The sequence below is a fragment of the Capricornis sumatraensis genome, chromosome 11, assembly GCF_032405125.1.
Source record: "Capricornis sumatraensis isolate serow.1 chromosome 11, serow.2, whole genome shotgun sequence".
NCBI lineage: Eukaryota > Metazoa > Chordata > Mammalia > Artiodactyla > Bovidae > Capricornis > Capricornis sumatraensis.
Window position 1 is genome coordinate 30,191,914 of NC_091079.1, and position 17,568 is coordinate 30,209,481.

A 17,568-nucleotide genomic window follows, 5' to 3' on the forward strand; every position below is an offset into this window, starting at 1 on the left:
GAGTAAGTGTTGTTTTTTATGTCTGTATAACTAATCTTAAAGAAGTAGAGTTACACATCGATTCCTTAAGCAATATCCTAACAGAAATAGCTTTGAAAAAACTTATCTTTGCTAATCACTAATCACAGAAATAACAACATAGTCTGTAGAAAAGGGAGTAGAAGATGAGTTAAACCTTGGAGAGATCCTGCCTGCAAAGAACTCACATTCTAGTTCAAGGAATATGAAATAAACATGTAAAAAATAATGTATCAGTTTGAGATACTTAAAGTGTAACACAAGAAATGCCATAATTGTCATAGGGAGGATGTGAATAGTAAGTGCTCTGATGCTTGTGTTATGGAAGCACACAAAAAAGTCAAGACTTGTAAAATGTCACCAAGTGTCTTCCAGTTGCTTGCTTTGAATAGAACATTTGTGGGGTATATTTTTTTGTTTTTTTTTGGTTGTGGTCCTTTGATTCTATCATTGTAATCTGACTCTGATACCATATTGTAAAGATGTTCTTAAAAGCTGCACTGTCAAGCAGCACAGGGGTTGTTTGGTTAGTTTGGTTCTAGGAGGCGGGTGAAAACTGGGACCAAGGAGAAGTTAACAAGTTCCAGCTTCATGCATGTTTTGTGTGGTGGTTGAGGGTGGGGTTCATGTCAGATTAAGTGTGTGTCATTTGATTATTGTCTGAAGTTCCTAAAAAAGTTTTTAAAAATTGACTCACGTCTAGAAAGGTGTCATTTGAAAACAGAATGACTTCCTCTTTGGATGTACTTACGCAGAGTAAAGTATTTAAGCAGAGACTCGATTACAACTTGGCATAAATAGACGTTGTAGAATACATTCTTACTAAGGTTAGATGGTCAACCTTGAGTCTTCCATTTTAGTGCACGTCTTAGTTTGGGCTGCTTTAACAAAGGGCCACCAACTAGGTTCATAAACAACAGAAATTTATTTCTCACTGCTTTGGAAGCTTAAAATCAGTCCAAGGCCAGTGTGAATGGTCCCTTCCTGGTCTAAGATTTTCTTATTCATTGGTGATTGGATATTAAGCCTTTAGTCCATGGGGTCGCTAGGAGTCAGACACGACTGAGCGACTTCACTTTCACTTTTCACTTTCATGCATTGGAGAAGGAAGTGGCAACCCACTCCAGTGTTCTTGCGTGGAGAATCCCAGGGACGGGGGAGCCTGGTGGGCTGCCGTCTATGGGGTCGCACAGAGTCGGACACGACTGAAGTGACTTAGCAGCAGCAGCAGTCTGGTATCTTTCACTCCTCATGGTGACTGTTAACATTATGGAGAAACCACAGGGACGTCCCTGGCGGTCCAGTGGTTAGGAAGAGTGCTTCAAGTGCAGGGGGCAAAAATTTGATCCCTGGTGGGGGAATTAAGATCCCATGTGCTACATGGTACAGCCAAAAAACAGAGAAAGAAACCACAGTCCCCTCCCCCCCCCTAAAAAATGGAATTCTTGCTTCAGAGAATATTTTTTAATTCAAATTATGAGGGAAAGTGGACAATTTTTTTTTTAATTAAAAAAAATTTTTTTTTAGCTGTGCTTTATGGCATTCAATATCTTAGTTCCCCAACCAGGAATTGAACCTGTGCCCCCTGCAGTGGCAGCATTGAGTCTTAACCACTGGACCACCAGAGAAGTCCCTGAAGGACAGTTTTTAAGAGCCTCTTAACCATTGCAGTCATAATGTAGTAACTAGAAATTCTTATTTGTGTATATCAAATACTGGCAGATTTCTTTGAGCTTGGAGGTCTCCTGTTTTCTCCCTCTCCTTCCTGCTCTGTAATCTTTGAGGGAAAAGAATGATGGTGGGTTCGTATTTCCTCCTTTTCACCACCTTGAGACCTCCTTACCTGGGAGTGAGGCTCGAGTTCCTTTCCCTTTCTGCTGTAGTTTGGTGGCTGGGAGAGAAATCAGGGGCTCTCATTCTTGGAGAATGAGGCAGAATGTGTATATGTAGTGGATGAGAACGTCTCTGTAGCCCTTAACCTCCCCGCCAGGATATGTTAAAAGGCGATTTTTCTGAGGATAAATGTTAGGTTTTAGGATCAAGATTTTAAGAATTTTGGCTCTCACTGCTGTAATGCATAAGAACATGAGAAATACCAATGCATATTTGTTCAGTGGTGATTAAGAGTGTTGTGGGAAAATATCTTTGCTGTCTAGACCAGCTTTAACGTGCTAGCAGTAAACCTTTGCCTGTTAGCTTTGCGCTTAATTGAGTTTCTCAGCTTTTGTGGATTTAATTCAACTTATAGTTGAATTACTCCTTTGTAGGTAGCACATTCCATAAGCTTACCGCCCACTTTGTAAAGTTGCAGTTTGTTTCATCTGACCTAAAGCTGCACCTTTCACGGATGCCCTTGGTGTAGATATGTTCTACTTTGATGAACAAGCTTTTTTCACTTGAATTTTAATGCATTCATTCATTCATTGTTTATTGAGTAGTGACTATATAATAGAATGTTTGCCAGAGGCTAGAGTTTATTTAGGAATTTAAAAGCTTAAAAAGAATCCCATGACTCTACTAGCCATTGAGGGACTAGAGTATTTCCTAAGCCTTTAAAGTTTCCCAGTCCTGTGGCCCTGTGCCTTCCCAGAGATAACCAGTATCCTAATTGTGTTTATCATTCCCTTGCATTTTAATATATGTATTTTTACCACATACAGGTATTGCTATATATAATTTTTTCATGATTTCAAAATAGTGGTAGGTCTTAAGAAAGTGAATTCAGAATACTGTTTTTGTTCAGTGGTCATAGTTTTTAAAGAGAAACCTTCATAATAAATCCTTATAAAACAGATAATTTTGAGTTTCAGAATTTTTTTTTTCATGTTTCCATCATATACTATCTTATACACTCCTAAGTCACTTACCTTAGAAATTTATACTAGCCCTTGTCATATCCTGTGTCTGTCCCTGAATGCAGGACACTTGAGCAGGAAGCATTTCTTTGCTTTCTTTTAAATTTGCAACTCAGGCAGCTAATTTGCATAGTGGTTTAATTTTTAATGGCTGGTGTATGGAAGAGTACCCGTAATCTCTGAATCGAATTCAAAGATGCCAGGACAATCTGATGTAATACTATTTTATCATGGTTCACTTTCAGTTAAGGAGCAATATTGGTCTCCTAATTTATTGTACTTATTGCACATAACCAGGCATCCTAGTGAGTCCTTTACTTAAAATAGCTTAACTAAGATTATTCATTTTTAAATGCTAAATTTAAGTGTATCCACTAGATGTCAGCATTAGGAAAGGTGTATCGTACCTCGTGTAGAATCACAGCCAGAAGAAATGTGAGAGGTCCGGTGTAAGTAGTAAACTGGCTCATGTAAGGTCACGTATTTTGTGATAGAGTCAGAACTAGAAATCAAAATCCCCCAATTTTCTTTCCATTCTTTATGTCACATTTCTTTAAGGCCAGTAACTTAACTCTGTGTAATTGCTAGACTAATAAAATATATTGATCTTGACATGTGCTTGTGAGATTTTAGTACTACTATAATGATACTGTAGCTGGGCACCCAGAAACACCTAAGATCCTGCTTCTCGGTCTTTATATTTTTCAGAGTAAGGAGAATCAGTGTCACTTTACTGGGAGCTACACTACCTGGTGATGCTAGATTAATAGTATTGGTAAGGTTAAGAATTAAGTTATTCTCTTTGAGTTCCTCTGTATAAGTCAGATTTCAACCAGGAAGGCAGAAACCTTGCTAAGTATTTTAAAACAGGAAATTTAATATATGGATTTATTTACACAAGTGTTGGGAGCCCAAGCAAAACGATGCTGGGGTCTGTGTTTTTATATACAACACTTCTGTCACCAATTCTGGACTGTTTTCCAACACCACCTCTGACACCAAATTTGTGGAATTTCTCCCTCACACCCACCAATTCCCCAACTCTCCAGACACCATCTGGGTGTCCTGCACTTCATTTTGATTCTGACATTAATTGTGTGAAGTGAGCATACACCTCACAGGTTAAGGGCTCCATGTCTTGAGACTGTCCCCCACTCCAGATGCCAGGCACAAGTCCCTGGCCTCCTCTACCTCTCACCAACCCCCATGAATCAAGGCTCCCCACAACCCCCTCCTCACATTAGTGATCTGCTTTGATCAGTGACTTATAGAACTCAGGGGAACACTTTACTTGTTTCAGTTTATTATGAAGGATTTTATAAAGGATACAAATGAACAGCCCAGCTGAAGAGGTGCATAAGGTGAGAGGTCTGGAAGTATCCTGAGCACAGACGTTTCTGTCCCTGTGGAGTTGGGCTGTCCCACTCTTCCATTGGGTAGCTGCATTTACCAGCCTGGAAGCTTCATTACGCTAGCCTGACTAATGATAAGTCATTGGCCGTTGATCAAACTCAGTTCTTTTTTTACAATTAAAAAATATTTAATGCCACCCATGACCCTTCCTTTACAGAGAATAGAGAATATATTCATTGCAAAGAATAAAATTCCTTAACCTAACATCCAAGGCGCTCTCTGATTCAGCATCAACCCAGACTTCAGTAGAGCGGAGTGGCTAAGGGCATGTGGAGGTGGGCCGCCCCCGGCCTGAATGCCACGAGGTCAGGAGACGGGGCTGAAAGTTGCAGCTCTCTGGTCATGCCTTGGTCTTTGTGGCAACCAGTCCCCATCTTGAAGCTAACTAGAGGCTTGCCAAGAGTCAGCTACAAAAACAAAAGAGGCTCCTGCCACCCTGGAAAGTCAAGGTATTTAGGAGCTCTGTGTAAGGAACTGGTGATAAAGACCAAGTATATATGTGTTATATCACATGAAGTAACTTAGATATTAATGGTACCTACAGGAAGTAGCCATCACTTCTAAAGCAAAAGGCAAGAGGTGGATTAGGAAGAATTTAGATGCTTGAAGGAGGAAGACTGGATGCTTAGACCTCTGAAGGGGGCGGCCAGGCCTTTCCCTGCTGCCAGGAGTGCCACAGAAACTAGAACTTGGAACCACAGCTGCCTTTTGCTCACAGGAATTGCTAACAGAACTTGAAAAACAGAAAGAAGGACCTTCTTTCTCCCCACCTTCCAGTTTTTTTTTTCATGGCTCCCCCAGACAGAATATACTGAGCATTCAGCTAACAAAGTAGTCTAAGACGTGACCTTTACAGCTTCCTAGTCCCAACATCACAAAGCAGATTATAGAAAGATTGGCGTGGGGAGTGAGAAATAGGTGAATAACCATCACAGTCTACCTCTGACTCCTCAGCACTTGCTTATCTGTGTTGCATTAAGGACCACAGTAACAGCAGTTTCATGCTTCCTCTCTGAATTTTTATTCTTGGATAGCTCATGCTCTAAGAGTTCAGGTGGGAGGGGGAAAGGTTCTATGAATCTAGAGTCACAGAGAGAATGAGGAGTCTCCTTATTTTCCAAGTTTAGTGGAACCAGACATGGGGAGAGACTTGCAGTCCTGGGAGCTCAGGTTCTGCTTAAGCACATTTACCACAAAAAAGATCAGCAAACAGCAAGGTCAGGAGCAGAAGGAATGTCTTGGTTGTACCATGTAACGAGCAGGTATTTGTCACTGTCATTGTCATTGTGTCAGAATGATTCTGCTGAGCAGCTTCTCTTATTGGCAAGAAGGCGGGGAGGACAGGGGAGAAGTAGGAACAGGAAGGTAAGTGTGTGATGTACATTTGCAGTGCCATCAGGAGAGCAGACAGAGTAACGTCATGTTAATTATTGCAGATGCTTTATTGGCAGACTTGCTTGAGTTGGTTATTTCTCTCCATTATACTGTTGATCAGAGAAGGCAATGGCAACCTCCCATGGACGGAGGAGCCTGGTGGCCTGCAGTCCTTGGGGTCGCTAGGGGTCGGGCATGACTGGGCGGCTTCACTTTCAATTTTCATTTTCATGCATTGGAGAAGGAAATGGCAACCCACTCCAGTGTTCTTGCCTGGAGAGTCCCAGGAACAGGGAAGCCTGGTGGGCTGCTATCTCTGGAGTCGCACAGAGTCGGACATGACTGAAGCGACTTAGCAGCAGCAGCATACTGTTGCTCACCTATTGGGGTGCAACTTCTCAGCTTCTAACATAAAACTAGTGTGTTTAATATCATTAACTGCTGTGTTCCTAGTTTGAACTGCAGCTATATCAGAAGCTAAGAAGGAATTGTGATTATACCTCTCCTTTAAGCCACTGTGTACCTAACTGATCCTTTAAATTAAAGAAATACCATTGGACTCACCTGTTGACAGTCATTAAGTTAATTCATTAGATATTTATTGAATATGAACCCTGTCTTATATCGGGTATTTCCTTTGGCTTTCCTCATAACTCAGTTGGTAAATCATCTGCCTGCAATGCAGGAGACCCAGGTTCAATTCCTGGGTCAGGAAGATCCCCTGGAGAAGGAAATGGCAACCCGCTCCAGTATTCTTACCTGGAGAATCCCATGGACAGAGGAGCCTGGCAGGCTACAGTCCACAGGATCACAAGAGTCAGACTTAGCGACTAAACCACTACCACGTTGAATATACATTTGGCGAATAATTAATGCTCAGCTAAGCGCAAAAGTGAATATCATTATGGGGAAGATCCTCTAGAGAAGGGAGTGGTTACCCACTCCAGTGTTCTTGCCTGGAGAATTCCATGGATAGAGGAGCCTGGCGAGCTCCATGGTGTTGCAAAGAGTCGGACATGACTGAGCAGCTGACACTTCCACTTTTCAAAATTCACCTAAGGCCAAAGCTGAAAATCATTGTAGAATAAACTTCTGAGATAGATGAATAAATCTGAAAATTTATCAGAATTATATAATGTTATTAATTGTAGTAGATTTAAAAGTTTGACCTGTTGAAAATTCTTTATTCTTGTACTATTGCCAGCTGCTAGCTTACTCCTGGAGTCACTTCTGCTGTTCATTTGCAATATTAAATTGGCATTTGCTTTCAAATGGTGGTGATGTTACAGTCTAGAAGCATGTCTACAAACAGAACTTTGTGCTATGTTTGAAGAAGATGGTGCCTGAAAATATTTCAGAAGCTAGCATGCCAAGTGAGATTGTTGATATCACTTGAATTATTTTCAAGTTTCTACTATTTTAGCCTGTACTTGCTGCTTTGTGTAATCTCTTGAGAAATGCTTATCCTTAAACCTTAGACCTAGAAATATTGCACTGTAGTTATGTAATGGCTTTCAAGATAGCAAAGCCCTATGAGTTTCTACCTGCCTTTCTCTTTTTCACTCACCAGATTGCAACATTTTCTGTGTAGTAGATTGATCAAAAGGTTTTTTTCAGTGTGTGTCATTTCTGTAATTACTCTCTTAGATAGAGCACGTGAATTTGGTTATTTCTTTAACAGGCTCCAGCAGGTGGAAGTTATTAGTGTTTTTTTTGTGAAGATGTTGTTAATTATCTTCAGAGTACAATATTGATACTTTTTACAGTAAGGCAGACTTTTAAACATGTAATAACTTGTAATAACTTGAATATAGTCACAAAGCAATTCCAGACTCTCTTTTATCTCTGGTAGTTTGTCTTTGGAAGGAGAATTATTACAGGGATTTATTATTTTTTGCTTGTACAAGCTACAGTTTGTTACATTACTTTGTGTAATAGTTTCTGAATACACAGCTGAAGAGTGTGAACAAAATGTAAGCTTGTGACTCGAGTCATTCCTGGCCTTCATGTATGTACCATTGTTGCTGAACATGGTGTCATATTTTTCATTGCTGATTTTCCATCCAGTTAATACTGCTTCAGAGTCATGGTACAGGTTTTATGAGAATCAAAAATTTCTTGATAGACAAGTAAAGCAGAAGCATAGCTGAATTCCATACCCACCATTTTGTTGATTTTAAAGATTTTCAAAGGTCTTAATAGCTGTAAGATCGAGAAATAGAGTATTTAATATTAAGTAAAATTTTATATGCAACAGAATATAGTTCAGGAACATTGTATGATAATATGTAATCCTAGGCAAAAGAAGACCTTTTTGCCTAGATTTCCGAGCTTGGGTAAATAAATTTGTCTTTAACACTAAAAATGGTAGTCTCTAGTGATCATTTTGACAAATTTTTTTTCACATTTATGCATTTTTAGTCACCATAAATTAAAAGAAATGGGATGATACTAAAGCATTCTTACGAAATCGATTGTTTTTAAGTTTTGTTAGAAGGAATGAACTATTTTTTCAGTATCTCCTTTTTCTCTTAACACTTCATATTTCTTTGTGTTCTTTATTCATTTATTGAGTTGAAGATAATCGATATTGGCTTGATTTTGGAATTTGTCCTCGTAAAATTTTGAGGGGGCACAATTAACACTCTTGATTTTAATTTTTTATCAGAAGATGTGAAGAATTCCCAAATAGGAGTTTCTTTGGAGGATATATCGTCTAAAGGAAATTAACATTTAAACCCATACCTTAAAGCTTATTACTGTTTAATGTTATGAGTGAAGTTCAGGTTTATAAAGATCAGAATTCTGATATTGGCCAGTCTTCTTTATTTGTATTTTGGAGCCATATTTATGGCTGTGGGAGGATATTAGGCTCTTTGTAAGTTATCTTGGCAAACTGTAATTTTCTTGATGTTCATAGTATTTGACTGAGAAGGGAGTAAGCTTTTCCTAAATTCGCAGGTCTTTTTTTTTTTTTTTTTCTCTCTTTTTTCAACTCAAGAGTTTCCAGTGTTTATTTTGGTATTTGTTTTCTCCTCTTTGGAATACTCCTATAATTTTACAGACAAATTTTAATTTCTTGCCTGCCACCCACCAAAACCACTGCACTGCGTCATTGCTGCTCACAGCTCTCTGGTTGCAGAGAGCAGGGGTACTCTTTGTAGCAGCTGCGGTGGCCTCTCTTGTTGTGGAGCACAGGCTCTAGGCACGGCCTTCGGTAGTTGTGGCTCCCAGACTTAGATGCTTCTCAGCACGTGGGATCTGCCCAGATCTGGGGTTGAACCCATGTCCCTTGCCTTGGCAGGTGGATTCTCATCCACTGTACCACCGGGGAAGTTCTTTGTGCATTTTTAATCATGCAGTTATTCAACAAATATTTATTGCTACCTGGAACATTCCAGGCTTTATTCTGGATATGGGGGATAGAGTAGTATACAAAGCAAAACTGCTGTCTCTTTAGAGTTCACCTTGCAGTTGAAGATAGGGTAAACAGATATTCAAAGGAAAGATTATGTATTAGATGGTGATAACCATCAATTTGGGAAGGGGACAGAGAGGAGAAAGAGAGAAGAGGTATGATGGACAGATTGGTGAAGGAAGCACTCTCTGAGGTGGTCTAATGGAAGTGACGACCGCAGGAAGTGCATGCAGTAGCTTCTCACTTACAGAAAGGTCTGTGGGCAGAGCATCCCAGGCCAGGGCGAAGCAAGTTCAGAGACTCCAAGGAGAGAGATGTCTTGCTGTGTTAGAGAAACTGCAGCAGGCTGCTGTGGAGAGCGATGAGAGGTGAGGCTGGAGTGAGTCAGGGAAAAGTCATGTCGGGTTTTGTACGACCTGGTAAGGAGTTTGGATTTTATTCTGTGTAGGAGTAAGCCATTGCATGTTTTTGAGTGGAGTAGAGATGTCCATTTGTATTTTTGAAAGATTGCTTTACCTCAGAGATTGTAGCAGGAGGCAAAGGTAGAAGCAGTTAGGAGGCTTTTAAAGGCATCCTGGCAGGAGGTGGTGGTGGCAAGAAGCAGGCTGCTGAGCAGTGAAGGAAGTGAGACCGGGCGTCCTTTAAGCTAATGGTGAAAGTGTATTAAGGAGGGAGTGTCGGTTATGTCAGATGCTCCTGACAGGTGAAATTAGGTGTGGACTTGAGAGCTGATGATTGGAGTCAGCAGTGGGTGTTACTTGATGACCTTGCCAGAGCAATTTTGGTGGTACAGGATTGGGCAAAAGTGAGGTTGGAGTGGACTTAACAGAGGAATAAAAGACACTGAGTGCAGGCAGCTCTTCCTAAGGGATTTTCCTGCACAGAGACGCTGGGGATAGAGTGGGAGCTGGGGTGGGAAAGAGTATCCGGATGAGTGTTTGCTTTGTATTAAGATGGGAGAAATAGCTGCGTGTATGCCAAAGAGGAGCATATAGAAGAAGAATAGCCGTAAAGCAAGAAGGAAACTCAGGTGAGTGTATTACCCTAAATGTCACATGGAGAAAATGTTTCAGGAAGGAGCAAATAATAAATTGGGTCAAAGGCTATTGAGAGGTCTAGTGAGTTGAGCTGTGAGAATTGGCCTTTGGATTTTACCAGATGCAGGTCTCAGTGAGCTTAACAGAGGACCAGCTTCCTTGTAGTAGTAGTGGGCGTAAAAGCCAGACTGGAATGAGCTGAGAGAATGAAAGGTAGAAAAATAGGAAGACAGAGTTACAGACAGCTTGTTTGACAGGGTGCTGTAGGGAGGATGGGCAGGCTGATGAGATTGCAGAGAGGATGTGAAGGCTTGCTTTTCATATAGAGAGGAGAACAGGCCCCCGAGGGCAGGGCATCTGTCAGGAACAGGTGCAGAGGTGAAGCAAGTGATTGCTAATGAAATAAGGGGGTAGAAAGGACAGTAAGAGTTTGCTTTTCTTGTTTTTTTGTGGGGTAAAAATATAAGGAGGTCATTTGTTCACGTGAGGATGGGATATCCATTGGTTGAGGTTTGAGGCGCTCTTTGTTAAAAGCCTGTGGAATAGTCAGCTGGTAGAGGTGAGGAGAGGAGAGTAGGGTTGCTCAGCTAACCTGAGAGCGCGCTTCATGTCCATGGTCATACGTTAAATGCAGTGGCTCTTACCTGGGGGCAGTTTCGCCCCCTGGGGAATAGTTGATGATATCTGGAGACCTTGTTGGTGGTCACAGCTGGGTGTTAGGGTGATACCAGGTGTCTAGTGGATAGTGGCCTGGGATGCTGCTAAACATCCTACAATGTAGGGAACAGTCCTCAAACAAAGAATTAGGTGGTTCAAATGTTAATAGTGTCAAGTTTAAGAAACTGTGATTTATAGTGAATCTTGTCAGTATGTTTAAGTTTTCCTTCCTTCTTCCCCCACCAAGAAGTATTTATTAAATTTATAAACTGGATGTGAACAAAACTGATACTAACCAGAGTCATTCAGAATATGTTAGGTGTGCTGAAGGAGAGAGTTGGCAGTGTGATAGAAGATACCTGGGCAGCAGTGCAGCTACTGTCGGTAAGGTTGGGGATGAAAGCCTCTCTGAAGAGGGGGCGTTTGAGACGAGGCTGAAGGGCGAAGGTTTTCCCCACCAGCTCAGCGTTGAAGAATCCGTGTGCAGTATAGTAGCTGTGGGAGACAGAGTTAGATCCCTGGGTCAGGAAGATCCTGGGAGGAGGGCATGGCGACCCACTCCAGTATTTTTGCCTGGAGAATTCCATGGACAGAGGAACCTGGCAGGCTATAGTCCATAGGGCCGCAAAGAGTCGGACACGACTGAAGCGAATAAGCACTCACACATGCTAAGGGATGAACAGAAGCCAGCTGTGGGAAAAACCCTTGAAAGTAGCATTCTAGCCAGAGGAGACAGCATTATAAGACCCCCGCGAGCTCCAAAGGGTAAATGAAGTAGCAGCATCTCTTAGGGATTTTCTGGAAAGAAGGATGAAATAGCACATTAACTGTACCATGTAGTTGTGTTTCCAGGGGCTTCTGTTACTCTAGTTAAGGAAACTTCTTTTCAAATGTTGTATGGGAAAATGGTCTGGTGTATTAAGTACGTTTTCTGAGCTCAGAAATACATTTGACAGACTACCAGCCGGGAAAAACATGTTCCTTTCCAGATAAGCTGCCAATTTTGAAACAAACATATAAATGAGAGCTCATGGTCACAAAATTCCACCAGAAATCTTGCAAACACTTTAAGTAAACTCTATGTGATTTCTGCGTATTAAATTTCTTCTTAGCTTATTTAGTAAATATTTATAATGTTTAGTTTAAATCCAAGAATTACAATAAAAAGCGAATCAAAAGGAAATTCTTTACTTTTTCTGCCGAATTCAGATTGTCAGACTTACAGTTTAGCATTGTAAATAGTGATTTTTATTATTTAACTTTGAAATAGTGCCTCTCAAGTCTATCAGTGTTTTGGACCAAGTTTTATATAATGTGAAAAATCTTTTACGTATTTTGTATCAGGTTCATTTATTCATCTGAAATTCAGAGATCGTGTTAGAACTCTTTTAGATGCAAATGACAGAGATTCTGCTCAACTAAAAAGGTAAAAGGGACATTGAAAGAAACTAGGATGTGTTAAAATCAGAGGAAAATCTTGTAACTGAACTGAGGCAAATGGCAGCAGCTGAAACTTCGGGATAAATAGAATGAGAAAGGAAGGACTTGAGGACACGTCGTGTGACTCTCAACTACGTGTTGGCTTGTGACAGACCGGCTTCCTCAAGGGCAGGAAACACACGGGTTCCAGAGTCTCACGTGCACAGGTTCTGCCGCTGGGAACAGACCCTGTGGGTCAGTCAGATCGCTCTGACAGCAGCTGGAGCAGGGGCAGTGGCTGCTTTGCTAGGCGTGGTCCTGAAGGTTTTGCTTACACTGCATTAACCCATTTAATGATTTTATGAACCCTCTGCAGTGGAGGTGGTTATTATATATGTCTTACAGATGAGATGGAGAAGGAAATAGCAGCCCACTCCAGTGTCCTTGGCTGGAAAATCCCATGGACGGAGGAGCCTGGCAGGCTACAGTTCATGGGGTCATGAAGAGTCGGTTATGACTGAGCACACACAGATGAGTAAACTGAGGCATGGAGAAGTGAGGAAACTTGACAAAGTCTCAAAGCTTAGAAGTGGCAGAGCCGGGGGCGGGGGTATTAAACCCTGGCAGTCTGCTGCCTGACAGAACTGACAGATACTGTGACGTCATAGTCATTGAACTCAGTCCCACTGGGGAGATGGAGAGGACATGGCGCCGACTCCAGGATTCTTGTCTGAGGCATCACATAGAGGAGCCTGGTGGTCTGCAGTCCACGGGGTTACCTAAAGTTGGGCCCCACTGAGCAGCAGCAGACTATAAGTATTGAAATCAATCACACTGGAGATGGAGAGATTTTTCTTTTTTAACTGTAAACTATGGAAGACAGCAGGAATATGGTTTTAATTTTTTTGTTTATTATTTAAAAATAATAAGCTTCCTGGTGGCTCATATGATAAAGAATCTGCCTGCATTGCAGGAGAACCCAGGTTCTCTGGGTTGGGAAGATCCCCTGGAGAAGGGATTGGCAATCCACTCCAGTATTCTTGCCTGGAGAGTCCCATGGACAGAGGAGCCTAGCGGGCTACGGTCCATTGGGTCACAAAGAGTCGGACAGGACTGAGTGAGTAAAACTTTGACTTTATTAAAAGATAGTGTGTAGTGTAGTGTTAAGTCACTCAGTCGTGTCTGACTCTTCGCAATTCCACAGATTGTAGCCCTCCAGGCTCCTCTGTCCATGGGACTCTCCAATCAAGAATACTGGAGTGGATTGCCATTCCCTTCTCCAGAGGATCTTCCTGACCCAGGGATCGAAGCAGGGTCTCCTATGTTGCAGGCAGATTTTTTTACTGTTTGAGCTACAGGGAGGACAAGACCATTAAAAGATAGGACAACTGATAATATTATAACGAACCGTTTTCAGACCTTTGAAAAATTCCATGGGTTTTTGTTCAAAGAAACACGTGATGTGTGTTGCCTGCACAGCCTCCTTCCTGTGTGCTGTGGAGTTTGCTCCCTAGGAGACATTCGCTGCTCTCCAGAATCATCTCTGTCTGTCACAACTTGTGTGGTGGGTTAGTTAGTACTGGCATCTAGTGTGTAGAGGCCCAAGGTACTGCTGAAGACCTTCCAGTGTGAGACAGACTCCTCTCAACAAAGGCATGAAAGTGAATGTCGCTCACTTGTGTCTGACTCTTTGCAACCCCATGGACCGTACATACAGTCCATGGAATTCTCCAGGCCAGAATACCGGAGTGAGTTCCCTTCTCCAGGGGATCTTCCGAATGCAGGGATCGAACTCAGGTCTCCCGCATTGCAGGCCGATTCTTTACCAGCTGAGCCACCAGACTTGACCCCAAATGTTAGCAGGCCTGAGGTTGAGAAACCTGTACTAGATAAACTGGGCCATTTTCTAACTTAAGAGTCACTGTTTGGGATGAAGATGTAAAAAGGATTCTGAATCTTTGTGTACTTGTGAGGAGTGAATAGGTCAAGACCAAGTATGATGCAGGGTGAGGGGTGTTAGTGTCACGTTAGGCTGGGGTGCCTCGAAAGAAGGACTAAGTAGTGGAAGAAATTTACTGAAAGAGTTGTAGAAAAATGGAGCAGAGAAACTTGGCTAGTTTCGGTATTTTCCCTGAGGATCAGCTGTGTGCATCCAAGTACTAAGGTAAGGAAACTTAAATCTCCCTTCTCCCTCTCTCCTCTACCTGGTGGTGGTCTCATAGGACTAATTACAGCGCAGCATTTTAGCAGTGTTCTTGACAGATGAGTTTTGTGATTTATAAAAATGTAGTTTGTATTAAACAGAGCCATTATTTTTTTTAAGTTACTTTGTGAATTTTGGTTTATAACACAGGGAACAGTTTAATTGGATGCTTTCTGTGTGCCATACACTGTGCTAATAAATCTGTATTTAATCTCATTGAGCTCTTAAAATAACCTTTTAAGATGGTTACTATGAAATGTGTATTTTACTGAGGAAAATTAGTCCCAGGAAAGTTGACTACTATTGTCAAGGCAAACAGCTCTTCAGGTAGAGTTAAACTTTTGATTTGATTCCATAGATAAAGCTCTTTTAACAACAAATGGCATGCTGCCTTTTCCCTTAAAGACAGTTACCGTCCTTTCATATGCTGATTTTCCATCTATGGTTGAAGTTTTGATACCAGTAGGTAATTCTTTGTATTGCTATTGCTAAGTCACTTCAGTTGTTTCCGACTCTCTGTGACCCCATAGACGGCAGCCCACCAGGCTCCCCCATCCCTGGGATTCTCCAGGCAAGAACACTGGAGTGGGTTGCCATTTCCTTCTCCAGTGCATGAAAGCGAAAGGTGAAAGTGAAGTCGCTCAGTCATGTCCGACTTAGTGACCCCATGGACTGCAGCCTACCAGGCTCCTCCATCCATGGGATTTTCCAGGTATATTTGGTCTTAGTTCTTATTAGTGACAGAATTTATGTATGTTTGGAAACAGATACTCCATGTATATTTGAAAGGTTTTGAAAGTTGAAGCTGTGAAATAGTTTTTTCCCAAATGTTCCTAAAAAGTTTATTGAATAGATTTCATAATACTTTGAGGTCATTCTTTGGATGTTTTGTTTTTTCTTGTATATAGAAGCTTGGTATTATTAAACTTTTCACAGTGTGGAAGATGATTAAGATGAAATATTTCTCTTTTAATTTTAATCTCAGACAGTCCATCTGTGTCATACATTGTACAAAATCCTTTCAGTGAAATTCTGTGTAATAGGAATTTTAGTATCAAAAATTGCATAGATCCCTGTTGCTGCCATAAGGGGCATTATTTTAAGAAAGGGGTCCTTTCATTGTTAACCATTGCTGTGAATAAGCTAAATTGCTCTTAACATTTCTAAGAAGTGTATGCTAGTTCATCAGATTTTGGTCTGTGAAGTGAATAACCGTTAAACGCTTAGGAACATATGCCAGTGTCCAGAGAGCCGGTGGAGGAAGGGAGCACAGCACAGGACGCCAGGTGCTAACTCTTTTCAGACTTTTTTATAATAGGGGTTGAGTAATAAGGTGTTTTCTTTCGTTGATAAAAATATTGTTACTTTGCATTTCACTTCATTGACCTTTACCAGAGCTTCCATATTTGGAGAAAAAGCATGGAGCTTAGAGGAGGGGAGGGGAGGGGCTGTTTGTGGTGCCTTAGACTGCCTTCCCTATAGCTGCCACATCTTTAAGGTATGAATCTGATTTCCTGGAGGATCCTGACCCCTCCTTGCACTTTCATCCCCACTGAGCCATGGCAAATTCTTGGGCAAGGTTTATATCAGTGCATTATTTTTCCTCTGCAAACTTAAAGAATTGTAATATTTTCTGGCTCCCTTTGTGTTGGTTTGCTGTGTTAACTCCCAAGTGACATACTTTGTGTACAGTTGATATTATTGAATAATTAACCTATGAGTTAAATAATAAAAAGTTTGATCTTAGAAATGTAGAAAATGTAGAAATACTGGTCTATGTATGGTAAAATTTTAAAAATAAGTCATTAATTGGTATCTCCTTTCAGTCTTTAATGGTTAAGTGTGGTTTGAATACTGTCTTCCTTATACTCCTAATAGGATTTGCTTCTACAAGAGGGAAAATATCCCCAGTATTTAAACATAATGGTCTCAGTATTTCCTTAGGTGAGAAATCTATTCTTAATTTAAATTGAGAATATATGCCTTAAGCATTTTAAAGGAGTAACACTAGCATAGATGTTAATGAAATGTAACTATTGTAAGCTAAATGTAAAAATCTAATTTTTCTTTCCAGTTTTGCTTTATGTAAATTTTTTGATATGTGGAAAAGAGGGACAAGGGCTATAAACTCAGAGCCAAATGTGCTTTTGTTGTTCCAAATTTTCAATGCCAGAAGCATATAAACCTGCACCTGTTGGTAATTATGAGCAAGCCAGCCTTTGCCGAATCCCAGGCCTCTGCTTAACACTTTTTTTACTGGAACTAAACGATGTTGCCATTTTTATTTTTAGGTTTGCTGGCATGGGTAATCTCATTAAGGTGCTAACCAGGGACATAGACCACAATGCAGCACATTTTTTCTTGGACTTTGAAAGTAAGTCTCTTAGCCCCTCATGGCTGGTGCATAATGGTAAAGGTGAAAGATAAATTAATACTCACACCGCAGTGAAGGCCAGCTATTTGTTAATAAAATACGGGAATCACACAAAATTTGCATGACTTTTTTCTTAATCGTAGGCAAACATCACCATCATATGTATAATTTAGTTTTTCATTTGCTGAATCATGTTGAGTGTGTAGCCAGTGCTGTCCTTTCATTAGTCCATGAAGCAACTAGCCTTATGATGAACATTCTAATAGTATGCCTCAGTGACTGCCCAGCAATCTGGTTGCTTATAATCCTATCATAATTCTATTCAGATGAAGAATCAGAGTTGTGCTGCATATCCAGAATTAATTCTTTAAATAACTTCCACAAATTATTGAGAATCCAAATTCGGTTAGAAATACATGCTTTGTTGAACGGCATACAGGAAGTAGTCTGATATTCTGCTACTCTTAAGATGAAAGCAAGGTGAGCTGTGGCCGAAACTCTAAACATTTGGCTTTAAAATAAATTGTTGTTTCAGTGCAATATTAAACAAGATTACCTGTGAATAATTATGATCAGAAATTTCTTTTTCAGAATACTAGCACTATTGGAATACTTAAAGAATTTTTCATTATAAGGCCATTAATGAAACTTGGGAGAATTTTAAGAAGAATTAGAGCAACAGTTGTGCCATTGTGTACAGGAAAACTACATTTCACCTCTAGGTCCTACATATCAGCACCTGGAGAGCCCGCTTTGCTGACTGCCCGAGCACAGTCTGGGTAACCTGAAGGACGAATTCA

At 40.8% G+C, this 17,568-nt stretch overlaps 1 protein-coding gene across 7 annotated transcripts in view; it reads left to right on the forward strand.

Moving 5' to 3' along the window:
* The window catches only part of CYRIB (CYFIP related Rac1 interactor B), a 142,784-nt gene that overhangs the window by 97,195 nt on the left and 28,021 nt on the right, over window positions 1-17,568 (forward strand). For 2 of the 7 annotated variants that reach the window (XM_068983510.1, XM_068983517.1), the window contains exon 5: window positions 16,686-16,768. The exons of the other annotated variants lie outside the window; for them this stretch is intronic. Coding sequence is in view for 1 of the 2 variants with exons in the window: in XM_068983517.1 (XP_068839618.1) it covers window positions 16,696-16,768 (73 nt within the window). In the remaining variant the exon portion in view is untranslated. The remainder of the gene's footprint in view (window positions 1-16,685; window positions 16,769-17,568) is intronic. 7 annotated transcript variants of the gene reach the window in all.